The 14370-nt window shown below is 39.9% G+C and overlaps 1 protein-coding gene across 5 annotated transcripts in view; it reads right to left on the reverse strand.

Annotated features, from left to right (window-relative positions):
* The window catches only part of ATP11C (ATPase phospholipid transporting 11C), a 174255-nt gene that overhangs the window by 61283 nt on the left and 98602 nt on the right, over nucleotides 1–14370 (reverse strand). For all 5 annotated transcript variants that reach the window (XM_035009413.1, XM_035009419.1, XM_035009404.1 and 2 more), the window contains exons 6-12: nucleotides 10094–10222; nucleotides 8212–8315; nucleotides 6049–6099; nucleotides 5070–5134; nucleotides 4659–4740; nucleotides 3542–3692; nucleotides 2754–2951 (exon numbers count right to left, since the gene is read on the reverse strand). In XM_035009413.1, coding sequence (XP_034865304.1) covers nucleotides 2754–2951; nucleotides 3542–3692; nucleotides 4659–4740; nucleotides 5070–5134; nucleotides 6049–6099; nucleotides 8212–8315; nucleotides 10094–10222 — 780 coding nt within the window. The remainder of the gene's footprint in view (nucleotides 1–2753; nucleotides 2952–3541; nucleotides 3693–4658; nucleotides 4741–5069; nucleotides 5135–6048; nucleotides 6100–8211; nucleotides 8316–10093; nucleotides 10223–14370) is intronic.

The raw sequence follows: 14370 nt of genomic DNA on the forward strand, positions 1-14370 counted from the left end.
TAAACGTCTGCCTTTGGCTCAGGTCATGATCCCAGGGTCCTGGGATCGAGCCCCACATCGGGCTCCATGCTCCGCGGGGAGCCTGCTTCTCCCTCTCCCACTCCCCCTGCTTGTGTTCCCTCTCTCGCTGTCTCTCTCTCTGTCAAATAAATAAATAAAATCTTAAAAAAAAAAAAAAAGGCAGGAGGCTACCCCAAAATATTTTCAAGATGGGTTGAAACCATTTGGTTGCCTAAAGGACTGATGCCTGATCATAAAAGACTCCATTCTTTTCCAACTGCACAGTCTACTTCCTTTTTTTTTTTTTTTTAAAGATTTATTTATTTTAGAGGGAGGGGGAGAAAGAGTGCACGGGCAGGAGAGGCAGAGGGCAAGGGAGAGAGAATCTCAAGCAGACTCGATGCTGGGCACAGAGCCCGACTTGGGGCTGGATCTCACAACCTGGAGATCATGACCTGAGCCAAAACCAAGAGTCAGTTGCTCAACCAATTGTGCCACCCAGCCGCCCCTACTTCTTTTTGTTTCTCAAGTCAAACACTGTCCTAAACATATCTTCCCATTTAAAAAATATCAGTGTGGGTCAGTTTTTTAAAGTAGGCTCCACACCTAGCATAGAGCCCAATTCGGGGCCCAAACCCATGACTCCGAGATCAAGACCTGAGCCAAGACCAAGAGTTGGCCACTCAACCAACTGAGCCACCCAGGGGCCCCTCAATGTGGTTGTTTTAAAAGAGATTAAGCAAGTATTTGCAATGGTATTGATGGGACCTAATTGACACTGCTTTTTATAACATAAAAAGTCCTACAGATCTGAAATTATGACTCATCAAGGAGGAAACCAGTTACACTTAATTTTGTGTGTACTGGTCCATTGAATGCTAAATGGCCCAGGAAACTATTTCAAGACTTCGCATTTTCATTCAGGTAGTTTCCACACATATAACCTGATAATGAAGGCAAGTTGTTTTTACACCATATAAATTAAAGTGGTGGTCTGGCTATTAACTTAGTGATTTGACTAAATGACAATCACAGCCAGAAAGGCAGGTTTTGGTAGGGTAAAGAAGTGGTGGTTGAAATGAAAACTGTAGTTTCTTGTCACTGATCAAATTTACCAGATCATTACCCAAAGCTCTACTTTACTTTCGGCAGTGTGAGTACAGCCTGAATGATAGAAATAAGATTACATTGCTGAGGTGGGGATCTGAGAGATGTAAAGAATCTCATTTAGTGGCATCTGCCCTGGAGATCCTGCCTGTCTCTAGGGAGCATTAGGAGTCACGTGCGCCATGATGGCTGTTCTATTTGCAGTACCCGGGGCTATCGCCACATTCATCCTTGGGTAGGTGAATCCAGAGAGCCAGGCACTGGATCTAGAATAGGCAGATTTACTCAACTAAATCACCTGTCAGGGAAAGTTCACCAGAGGTGGCTTGTAACTCAATTTTTTTTTCATGCAACAATGCTGTAGATGGATGCTTATTATTGGGACTAGAGTAGTTCTATTCAGACAGCTCTGTTCCTGGATGAAAATTTCTGGTTTAAAAAGGCTAACTAAGGTCAGCTGTGGCAGCTGAAGTCACCTTCAAAAGAATCTTCTGGGAACAATATCTAAGGGGAAAAAAACATTTGTTCATTCATTTCTTGTTCTATCCTTAGTGACTCAGTATCTCTGTGGGATGCAGATTCCACAGTCTGGGATCCTGGAGTCATGTAGTCAGGGCTCAACAAAAATGCTATCTGGAGTGTCCTTTCACCCTTTTGACTGTAGTTGCTAAGATGGCACTTCAGTTTAGGTAAGGCTGGGTAAAGAACAGAAAGAGCGGGGGCAGCAGGGGGCTAAATTCAGGAAGCGAGTTTTGAGGTATAGATGCAACTTGGCACCATTTAAAACAAGTGTGAGGCCCTGTTCCAGCCACACAGTTCCATTAACTGAATTTGCATCTCCCAGTCATAGAAATGACATTTCCACAGCCTTGACATTCTAAATATCATGAGAATTAAATGAAAGCCAAAAAATTCCCCCAGCTTGTGAAGATCATTACGTGACACACAGTAAATTCAGACAAAGGGAAAAACTTTCTCAATACTGATGAGAAAAGCACCTATGAAGTCATCATTTGAAGAATGACAGCTAGACTGCACTGCATTGGAAAACAAATGCACCTGGGTTAGAAATGAGGCCACAGCCTGGGTTGTGCTGGTATATAAAGCAAAAAGCATTTTGAGGAGTACATGCCCTCACATTTTGCCTTCATTTAAATTCCTGCACTGGAATCAACAACTCTGCTTGCTAGGAATGTATTCCGTCTGATCAGAAATGTACCAAGAAACGTCAATAGGACAACTCTGGTCAGTGTTGCTTATGGAACAAAACCCAGTTACAAAATAGCTTTATTTACTACCCAATAGTCTATCCCCATATGGTAACAGACAGTGATGAAGACTTAACTACATGTGTCTGTTCCAAAGCAACAGCCCATAATCTTACACCATCACCAGGTGAGTTTTAAAGAAAATTTCCGTAACATTCAAATTTAATATACAAACTGGGATACTCCTCAAAAATGCCAGCAAAATAATTAAGGCTACAGCTATGAAAACATTGCTTGTCTTCATTATATGCCTGCTTTATAAAGGAATATCTGAATCACGTTTCCAAATGGGAAATGGTCACATATATTGGTAAGCCAGAGTACAAGAACAGGTATTTTCAAAATATTAACTTATTTTAAGTAAAAATACATTCTAACCTGACCAAGTTCTTCATTAAGGTCTGATGTGTTAACCAGGGCTCCTTCATTAATTTCGTCATCATAAAAGTCCTTATCCCATGAAATGAAGAAGGAGCCCAAGAATTTCTGCATTTCTACCGTGACATACATGGATACAGGAATGATAAAGTTGAATAGAACCATAAATGACAGGAAGTCAGTGAACATTTTCAAAACCTAAAACAAAAGAAATAGTTCGTGCAGATTAGATACACAGTTCTAGCAAACAAGTACAAAATAAAGAACTAGTTACCTTTCTATCTTTTTATATCAATGCTGAAAGCACTGCTCTTGCTATAAAGACAGTATGTGAAAACATTTAAAAACACCCTCAATTTTATCATTATACTTCAGTAAATGTGCCTGTTGACTTAACACTTTTTCACTTCCTTAAATTCTCTGCCCTCCCCCAATATGAATGTAGGATCAAAGTTTCTGTGTAGGAATCTATTTATTATGTTCTTATCATGATATATCACAACCTCATCATATATAGTCACATGCCAGAGATTCTTGCTCAGTTGTTTAAAAGTCTTAACTAAAGAGCTAAAAATAAGCACAGATGCCTAAAGTAAAAGAAAAAAAAATACTATAAAACTTCTTAAATAGCTAATAGCTTAGGGCTACCATACAACCAAGAGAAAACACGGAAGCTAACAAAAAGTATCATAATCTGAACAACATTTCAATAAAGCGTGGCTTGGTCACAAAGTGCTAGAGTTAAAATTTTTAGCAAGAGTTAAAAGTTTCAGCATAAAACCAATTACCTTCAAAGTTTCCCGCTCTTTCTGAGTCTTTTGGTTATACCAAGGTTCATCGTTATAGGGGTTACTTTGCCAAACATACTTTAGAGTAGTGCATACTGCAGCTTTGGTCAGTAAGATAAATAAATACACAATCAGGAAGGCATTAATGGATCTGAAAAATAAGATATTATGGATTTAAAAACTATATATTTAAGATATCAACCACGTATAAATTAAATGGTTCAGTTTCCTTAACCAACTGAGCCACCCAGGCACCCAATGGTTCAGTTTCCTAAAGCTTCTCTCGTGTACAATGTGTAACCACAGCACAAGCTTGTACATATGAACTGCAGTTATCACTGCAAAAGCCTTATTCTCAGCTGGTAAAGTGGAAAAGCCAGTCCTGACCTGTTTGTTGGTCACCAATGCTCCCCAAAGTGCAGTGGCTGACTAGCTTAACACACCTTTTAAAAAAAAAAATTAGGATCCTATAAAGTGACAGGAGACACACACGCATACACAGTACCTACTCAACCCTTACAGAAAGAGTAGGTTGTTTCCATTTCCCCAAATCCTAACAATTTGCAGTAGAGGGTGGGGGAGCAAATGTGAAATCCTCAAATTTAGTATGGATTCTTCTAATCTGAAAGTAGGGCTATGGAGAGGGTGCCACTGATACATGGGATATCCATGGCAACGACAGAGCAAGGTCCATGCTGTAGCAATTGGCCTGAAGCTCTAGCAGGAGACTATTATCTACATTGTTGAACTTCCTTACACAAAGCAACTAAAGGAACCCAAACCACTATCTAGCAGCAAAAGGGAATAAATTTGTATTTCAACTAAACTTTGCCCTTGAATAGCTCCACAAGCTTCGGTAAGTCACTCATCTCGGAGACCATTTCTTCATCTGTAAAGCAGACAGGCTAATAGGAGTTACTCTATGGAGCTGCTCAGAGGATTAAACAAAATCAGACATACAAATCACTGAGCACAATTCTAGAACATAAAAAGTGCTCAATGTGGTAGCTGCTATTATAATTGATGCTGTTTTTTGTTATGGTTGTTATTCGGAATTACTGAAAACTGACTATATCACAGTTTGACTGCTACTAAAGAAATGGTGGTGCACACTCACTTTTCAACAGCAGAACGCTTCTGAGATTTTCCTTGGTAGTTCAAAGCCATTTTGGTTTCCATCCCAGTGTAAACAGCAACTCCTAAGGAATAAAAGAAGGCAATGAAAACTAGGTGCCAACGAACTCCCCACCAACTTGGGTCTATCCATTTTCCCCATCTATAAAAGTAGGCATTCTTAACCTTAGTCTAGTCACCAGTTGACATATCATTTATAATATAATTTTAATTCTACATACTTTATTTGTCATATTTAAAGTTAGTTTATTTCCCATCTTATAAATTCCTAACACCTAAAAATAGGCTTAGACTGAATGGCAATTATCAGCAACGTCCAATTTGTAACATGCACTATTTATGCACAGGCTTTACAAAGCATATTTCTGATAAGGAGATCTTAAGAATTGTTCACCATATATCTTCTTGGTATTTTTTAGTGTGGCTCCTTTCAACAAGAGATTTTCAGGTCCCAAAGACCTAAATGAAAAATGAACACAGCTTATCCAAACAGCCCAATAAATATAGCATCATCAACTCTGCCCTAACACACATCTATCTCCAAGGGGTTCAAAACGTATCCTTCCACTTATATCATTATGCTTACTCCCCAGGATGAGCTGAAAGATCTTTCCCTCTGAACTCACTTGAGGGCACAGCACAGTTGGAAGCAGAGCACAAGAGTGGCCAGCAACACGCAGAGGTAATGAGGTGCACAGAGATAAAAGGATTCTGAGTCACAGACAGCAAGAACAGTACAGAGCCGTAGACAGCAAGAAACAGAAAAGGCGACAAATAAAAGACTGGGAAGCAGCCATCAAGGTGGGAAAGACACACTGACGTATTTAGAGAGAGTAAACCCGCCTTTGGGGCAATCATTGGGCGCCTGGCGTTTAAATTCCTTTTCAGCGTGTTTTATAAAGGCCAAGTGGAAAAATTGAGGTAATTAACTGGATGATAGAAGAGGGAAGAAAATATCCCTTTTTATATGAATTGCTTCATTATAAATGATTAGCCTTTCATTTTGCTTCAGTCCAAGTAATTCTCTCAGCTTTTTATCTACCGCCTTATCCCTCAATTACTCTCCCTTAGCCACTGTTCTCCAGGTGTACTCCCAATACAGTCTGCCACTGCACAACCAAGAACAAAAAGCACAGTGCCCAGGACAGATTTGGGAGTATCAGTCCAAGGGCCTGGAGCTCTGTGATTTTGGACACCATCAGCATCACCTGCAACACCACCCCCCTACTGGGATGCTGGCTGGTTAATCCAGGTTTATTCACCTCTACATCCTTTTCTATAAAGAAAAGTATCTGAGTATTTTAAGGGGCTTTAAAGAGAAATATACCCGGCCTCCTCCCGAAAAGGACAGATGAAAGGAACAATAAACTAACCTGGCAACCGCCTCAAGACTATTACTGTAGATATTGATTCGTCCAACAAACCTGCAAAAAGAACATAACGGCAAATATGTCTTCTATATCAAGGTAAAAATCTATACACCATGTAAATGGGAATGAATCAAAATACAAATAATACAAAAGAGGTAAGACTGAATGAACTACAAAAACCTATTATATTTCTGGAAAAAAAGTTATGCTGAACCAACAAGATGTGTAACATTTTCATATTATTTTAAAAATAATATTATGGATTATAAGAACACAAAGATTCGAAATCGATTTTCCAACCCTAGTTGGCACTGTGCATGCACAGAACACCCCCGCTCATTTATACGTTACATAAATAATTAACCTATTTTAGATTCATGTGAAGAGAGGTTTCTGGTGCTGACACACAACTTTCAAAACCCTTAGTTCAGTGGTTCTTTCACTCGTGCATGCATCAGACTCACTGGAGTGCTTATTAAAGTGGGGATTTCGGGGCCCCATCCCCAAGCTTTTGATTCAGGTGAGAATCTGCATTTCCAACAAGTTCCCAGGTGATGCTGTGCTGGCCCAAGGTCACCCTTTGAGAACCATTGCATGAGTCTTAGAGGGCAAACATTTTGATTACCATCTCAGAAATTTCCAACCTGTGTTTTTCGGCTGATCTCAACACTGAGCTTGATCTGATCACTTAATATGGTGAGGCACACCATAATCTGCATTTCTCAAAAAATGGCCTAAGGCGGCCTAACTCCTTAACAAGAGTTATGAGTATTTTATAATTTGCATCATTGTTTTTCAGAAAAATTGAACTATGATTACTATATAGACAAAGTATGATGGTCTCCTCATTTATTCACTGCGTATTAATAGTGCCAGTGCTGTGGTAGGTGCTGGAGACACACAAGTAAGCCAGAAAGACATGTTCCTTCCACTATAGACAGACAAGTTAACAGGGAATTACAATGTAAATGATCACCATTCGGGTGGTGGAAGTACAGGTATTCTCAAGTCACAAAGCAAGGGCACTCAATCTAGTCCAGAGAAATCAGGAATAACCTTCCCTGCCCTAAAATTCTCCTTCATATTTAAGGTAACTGAAAAATTTAGGCATTGCCATATAAACATGCAAAAATATATACTGGTCTCTAACACAGGCAGAATCAGTCACTCCTTTTTCTGTGACCCCATGGGCCTTTTACTCCATTCTATTGTGTCACTGTACTATAAGCCTAGCTTTAATATTTTATCTGCCCTGCAAAGTCTGAGCTCCCTGAAGGCAGGGAACAGCTGTTTTGTTTTATGGTCCCTGTTCCTACTCTCAGGGTGGATACAGAAGAAAGGAAAGAGGAAAGAAGGCCTGATGGGAAAGAGGGAAGGCATTGTTCTCGTAGTAGGATGAATACTTTGTTTTTCCACTACTGTGCATTGGTGTTAAGCCACATCCAACCATTTGGTCCCCCATTATGACCAACAGAATTCATTAACAAGATGCCTGGCGTGGGTAATTGATGCCATCTGTAAGAGGGAATAGAATGAGATTAATTGGCCCACGTGGGGATTAAACTTGTTACTCTATCCTCATTAACAGCATGCTCTAATCAACCAAACTAACCAGTCTTAAAAATCAAATGCCAAATTTTTGACAACCCACAATGACGGTTAATCAGCAAATCTACTCCAGAAAGCCTAAGAATAGTAAAATAGGGGAAATTACACCATTTCATGGGTCCCTCAACTTAACTGTTTACCGCAGACAAAAAGCAGCCTATTTGCAATACTCAGTTCATCATAATCATCATAAAAAAGGATAGTGCATGGCCCCATATCCCCTTCCTCTCTTTAATGTTGGATGACATATCAAGTGGTTTATTTATGTTTTAATTAACTCGGATTAATGCATGAATCTGATAGAGCAGCCTTATGGGATAACATAACCTTAAAATTTGATATATGGTCATGTTTACAAATAACAAAAATAAAAGAAAAATCCTAAGTAAGGTGTCTGGGCCCACAATGATTTATCTTAGGCTGGTAGTGAACAAGGCTGATTTGATTCATTTCCCTGCCAGAAGGAAAGAACAGCTCATAAAAACACGAATGAAGGAGGGCTGGAAAGTGGTGTGTGTTTCTTTGCAATACTGGTGGCGAAGAGCAGGTGATTCTTACTTGTAGAGGTCAGGCTGAGGCTGCTCACATTCAATTGCTGCTCGGAGGGTATCAATGGACTCGGCTGTACATAGGGCAGTGGTATCCCGTACTGCATAATGTGTCTAGATGCAAAAGGCAGAAGAAAAAGCAAAACCAAGAAAAAGGGATTCTTTTCATAATCGTACACCCACCTTATTCCAGTAACAGTATGTTTTAGTAAGAGGCTTTGGCAGAATAATACAAATACTGATGCACATTTCCCACTAACTAAATTTTATGGTATTATTCTTCAAATATATTACAAATAATTAGAAAGATAACCCTGCTGCAAAGGGATTTAAAAGGTAATGAAAAAACTAAAAGCTTTTACTGATAGTGACAGCAGACAGAATTCCATTTGTAGCATGCATATCCTTAACTGAAAACCCAATGAAAAATTTAATCTATTTACTTTTTCTTCTATTTATAGAACTGAGACCTGTTATTTTGCTCACCATAGAGTATGGTGATATCAATGTATACACATGAATTGAACATAAATAACCACCCTTCGGGTCATAAGAAGGCTAACATTTTGTTAATAGAAAGAAAAAGCCTCATTAATACTTCCACTACAAAAATAGCATAATTAATGACTTTGAAAATGCTCAAAGAGGCTACATTTCATAGGAGGAGCAGTGATATGATGTGTTTTGCTTTAGTCAGACAGTTGGGATATTCTACTAGGGTATATTATGCACTTGATTTCCCCAGAACTCAAGGCAGGCTCCAATAAACCCATTTATAAATCATCAAAGGAGGGCTAACACAGACTCGAAGACTGCACCACTTACGCAGAAGGGAAAGCTGTTGCGTGGTCTTCTGGGAATATTACGGAACTGCCTGAGCTCTATTTAAAGCTCTCCCCTGATTGTGAAAACCTATGCACTTTTAGCTGATTTGATCGGATCAACTTAATTGAAAAAGAAATCACTTAAAAGTTTTCTTCCTCTAAACAACTTTTTCCCCTATTAGGGAATCTTTAGGTAGATTTCTTGATTTTTATCTTGACATTTCCTCAAACTTAACTTTGTTTTTGAACACTTTAAATGCACTAATGCATCACCATGCCCTTGAAGTACAGCTTTAGTCATCTAACAGGCATTTCAGTTCCTGTTTCACATACTGAGTCCTGGTTCTTGACTCCAGATGGAAAAAACAAGCAGAGAAAAGCCCTCAAGGATATATACAGAGGTGAGCACATTAGTGCCCTTCCTTAAAGGCAGCATATATAGGATACATCTTTATGCCCCGTGGAGCTCTGGACAACGGCCAAGAACTGATTGCCAGAAAGTACCACAGAAATAAGTTATCCTCCACTTTGAGCAAACTTACTTTAGCTTATTTATAATTCTTCCTAGTTGCAATGAACAAACATTTGCCAAACAAAACCCTAAGGTATTTTTTTAAAAAGCAATCAAACTACTCCAAGTAAGAGTTTCTATATGCCATGAATAAACATTTTTAAAGAAAATATTCACCACTTTTAAAATAAAAATAGACTGACGGTTAGAATACACGAAGTTATTTTTACAGTTACATAGTTTAAGCCTAGAACGACATTCATTTTAAAAAGCCAAAATAAAACATCGAATCGGATATGTCAGTATCAAATGCAAACAGTGCTACAAAAAAAAAAAAAAATGGGGTGGCTTTTATTTGGGGCATGGCTTTTCCTCACCGAATACCACACTTTTTCCCTAAAGTTGAGTAATTGCTTAGAAGTTCAAACACAATTATATAAAAGCTGCCTTCAAATACAAAACTTGCACAAATAGGAAAATATAAGATAAAAGACAGGAGCAGTACTGTATGATTATCCTGAGCTTGAGATGTTTACGCAAGGTTTACTTTCCGTTACCTTGCAATTGGATTCCCCATCAAGACTGGCTGTAGTAACGTAACAGGTTCCATCACTAGTGCAGGATGATAGAAGAATAAGATCACAGGGGAAGGTTTCATTTGCCTGTACTTCTACTACATCACCAACCTAGTAGAGAGAGAAAAAGAAATATAAATATTCTTAATTCTAAACAAAGCATTCATCATACCTCAAACTAAAGCCAAAAGAGTAGCAAGAGACCGCTCCTGCTCCTAGAAGAGTGTGTCTCAGCATCCCATGCCACGTGAAAGATGATGGAAGAATATTATTCAACATTCAGAATCCTCGGTAAGGTCACAAGGACTTATTGATGCAGTCAGATTACCTTACTACTGAACTTTAATTTCAAATAAACGATTTCAGTACCCGGGGACCCGTCTGCTCTCTGACATTTTTTGGCACTGCTGTTCGATAAACAAAGACCGTTATCAGTTCATGAATGAATCCAGAAAAATTGCATGTCTCAACCCGAGCACTTCCTGAACACTGGGCAGCCACTGTCCTACCCTGCATCGTGCATCTTTCACTATGCTTTGCCTTCCATGTGCTAACGGCTATTACTGTTGGGTGCTGGTTCCCTCTTCAGTGCTCAGAAAAACTTAGCCGACTGGAGAGGCATCTGTTTTTCCCATAACATTCGACAAAAAAATAATTTTCAAATAGGTCACTTTCCAATAATTCATCTGCTATCAGAAGAATCCATTAACGGGCGCCTGGGTGGCTCAGTTGGTTGGGTGACTGCCTTCGGCTTAGGTCATGATCCTGGAGTCACAGGATCAAGTCCCGCGGCAGGCTTCCTGCTCAGCAGGGAGTCTGCTTCTCCCTCTGCCCCTCCCCTCTCTCATGCTCTCTCTCTCAAAAAAAAAAAAAAAAAAAAGAATCCATTAATATAGCCATGAGAAACGATTTCTTCTCAGCAAGTACACGAAGCTCAAGTATAGGAAAAACATGGGAAGAAATCATGAACCATTTCTAGTGCAGATGATTTAAAATGTAGGGAATAAATCATAATGGTTAAAAGGTAGAACTTTTTCTTAAAGATTTTACTTATTTATGTATTTGAGAGAGAGAGAGCAGGGGGAGGAGCAGAGGGAGAGGGACAAGCAGATTCTGTGCTCAGCGCGAGCCCAATGTGGGCCTCGGTCTCATGACCCTGAGATCATGACCTGAGCCAAAATCAAGAGTCAGACGCTTAACCCACTGAGCCACTCAGGCGCCCCAGAAGGTAGGACTTTGTAACGTGACTTTATGGCCCAGCTCTGCTGCTTCACCATATAAACTCAGGGTGAGAGCCACAGATGATTAGAACTCCCTCACAGGATTGGTTTGAGCACAAAATGAGGACAGGTAAAGTGGTTAGCCAAGTACCTGGCACATTTTCACCATTTGATAATTATTACGAATACACGGCAACTACTTTACTCCCAACCTATGAATAGTCCTAACAGGTTTGGGGAAGGATATAAGAAATCGTCCAGAGTTCAGTGCTTCCCAAACTTTTTCATACTGTGGCACGGAGAGAAAATGCTAAGTGTCAGTTTTGTACAGTACCTCAGATAAAGGGAGGAAGCTGCTTGTGGCAGAAGACAACCCACTCTGGGAGGGAGTCCATATCTAGCACACCAACGTGGACACACTGGTTGTGAAATGCTGAATAAATGACACACACCTGTCTTCTATTTGCTACAGGATTTGGCAGAGAAAGATGGGGATTTCAAGACCTATTCCGAACAATTTTATTTTCTTGCCAATCTCAATCAGCAGCCAAGAGCGACAGCATCAGTAACTGATTTAATTTGTAAATAATATTTTGTTGGAGCTTTCCTTCCTCACTTACATAAACACTTATGTTGCTTACATAAAAAACCACAATCTACGATTAAATACACAGAAGAGAAATAACAAACAAAATCCTAAATCATCTTAAAAGAAGGAAACACCCATTAAAGGATGGAAGAGGATTCTTAGGCACCTAAAAACCACAAATAGACAATTTCTTCTACAACGTGTACGATTTGCTCAGATATGAACTATAAAGGTTCTGTACCTGGAGTGCAAGTTGAGGCTGGTGAGATGGCCAGAGGGCAGATCTCAGAGGGCTGGCAGGCCAGGCTCAGGGGGTTAGGCCTTACCCTAAGGCAAGGGGGAAGTGGGAAGGGGTTTTTAAAGAAAAAGAACAACAGGGTACACCGAGACATTCAACTGGGGCTGTTTCCATTTAGCATGCTAAAAACAATAAGAGAACAGATAATCTACAAAATTATGTGTTTTTTTAGTTCATCAGTGAGCTGAGGTTGCGAGGCAACCGAGTGAACCGAATTTCAAAGGGCGGAAAGTCCTTCTGAGGACAGACAGGAGAAATGAACTGTTTCACAACTGACAAGGCACAGGAGCCAGAGATGACTGCCATAAAAGGGCAGAAGAAGAAAAGCAATTAGATTTTGAACCGATTCTTAAAGGCTTGGTAGGAGCTAATGTGACAGTTTGAAATGTGCAAACCTGAGAGAAAAGAGGAGATCATAACCACTCATCATTTCTTCTTTACAGGCATCCATTGGGTGCTGGTGAGAAAACACGAGCACAGGAGACCCACAGGAGCCTGCCCTTACTGTATAGAATCGTGGACCCTTCTCTCGATTTGAGGCAAAAGCCATCTAGGTCTAGGAGAAAGGCAAGAAACCCTCCCTGGGCTAGTCTCAGGAAAACACCACTGCTAGAGGAGACACAGAATAAACACCATCTGCTGCTTGGGATGGGACAGAAAACCCACAGATATGGGGGCCCTAGCACTAATAAAAGGCGAAGTTCAAATGCCACTGGAGGTGGGGTGGGAGTACTGAGACCAAGTATTCAGTAGTGAGGCAAAGGTGCTTAGGCCCTGCTTAATACTGAGACTGGAGCAGGAGAACCAAGAAATCACTCTGTTCCTCCCAGGAGACTTGCAATATGAATAACAATAAGAAATAGCAATCTACTGGGGCAGGAGAGAAGAGAAAAGGCAGAGAGGGGCATCCAGTCTCAGGGACACAGACCTGCTGGAAGCAGCGGGTGGAACAGAAGTACTGAGCTAGGCCCTCTGGGCCCCTAGGCCCTACACAAAGCACGAGGCAATGGCAATGGAGCGCTCCTAGGATTGGAATTTCCAGTGGGATACTCAAAACAGCAAAAGCTACAACCCGACTCCCGACTAGACTGACTTACCCTTCACATTCATGGGCTGACAGAAGAGGCGTGCCCATTTGAGATCATAAATACTATTTACCTTGGTCTCTAGCACTGTTTCACATTCAATGTCCAAAAATCAATAAAAAAAAAAAAAAACACAAAAAAACAAGACACATAGAACACAAGATCAAAATGACCTAAGATCAAGATATAAAGGAGTCAGCAAAGGACCAGTCCAGAAATGTTGAGATTTTGGATTATGAAAAACAGGCATGTAAAAATAAAAATAGCTGTGATTAAGATATTAAAGTATTTCGTGGAAAAGGCAGACAACATACATGTGCAGGTGAGGAATTTGGGCAGAGATGGAAACTATAAAAAAAAGGCAAAAGGAAAAGTTAGAAAAAAGATGTCCTTCCATGTGTTTATCAGCAGACTGGATACAAAAAAGGAAGTAATCAGAAAACCTGAAGAAACTCTTCCAGTATTTCCAATACCAAAACCCATATTCTCTTCCTTACAAAGAACCATGCTTTTTACCTTGGAATTCCTCAAGCTCTCTTTGTCAGCTCTCTTCTCTATATTCTAGGATTCGATCCAGTCCCATGGCTTCATGTGCCATCTACATGTTGACGAAATCCAAATTTCAATTGCTAGCTCAAACATATCTAAGCTCCAGGCTTGACAATTCCATCCGGATGTCTAACAGGTATCTCAAAATGAACATGGCTAAAATGGAATTTTTGATTTCCTTTTCACTCCCACATCTGTCATTAAACCTATTCTTCTCCCGGTCTTCTCCATCTTATTTAATAACCAGCATTTTTGTTTAATAGCTCTATTTAATTCACCCAGTTGCTCAGGCCAAAATCAAGAAGGCTATCTTTACTCTTTTTTGCTTTGCTCTTTTTTGCTCCCTACATCCAGTACATCACTAAGTCCTGATGATTCTACCTCCAAAAAATATCCTGAATATATCCATATATCTTCACCATGAGACAGGTGGTACAAAGTTGTGGTTATGAGCACAATTCATAACCCAAACTTGTTTCAAATCCCAGGTTTTCTACTTACTCGTCATGGACAAGTTT

This window comes from Mirounga leonina, unplaced genomic scaffold (assembly GCF_011800145.1).
Source record: "Mirounga leonina isolate KUSES-001 unplaced genomic scaffold, KU_Mleo_1.0 Mir_101664, whole genome shotgun sequence".
NCBI lineage: Eukaryota > Metazoa > Chordata > Mammalia > Carnivora > Phocidae > Mirounga > Mirounga leonina.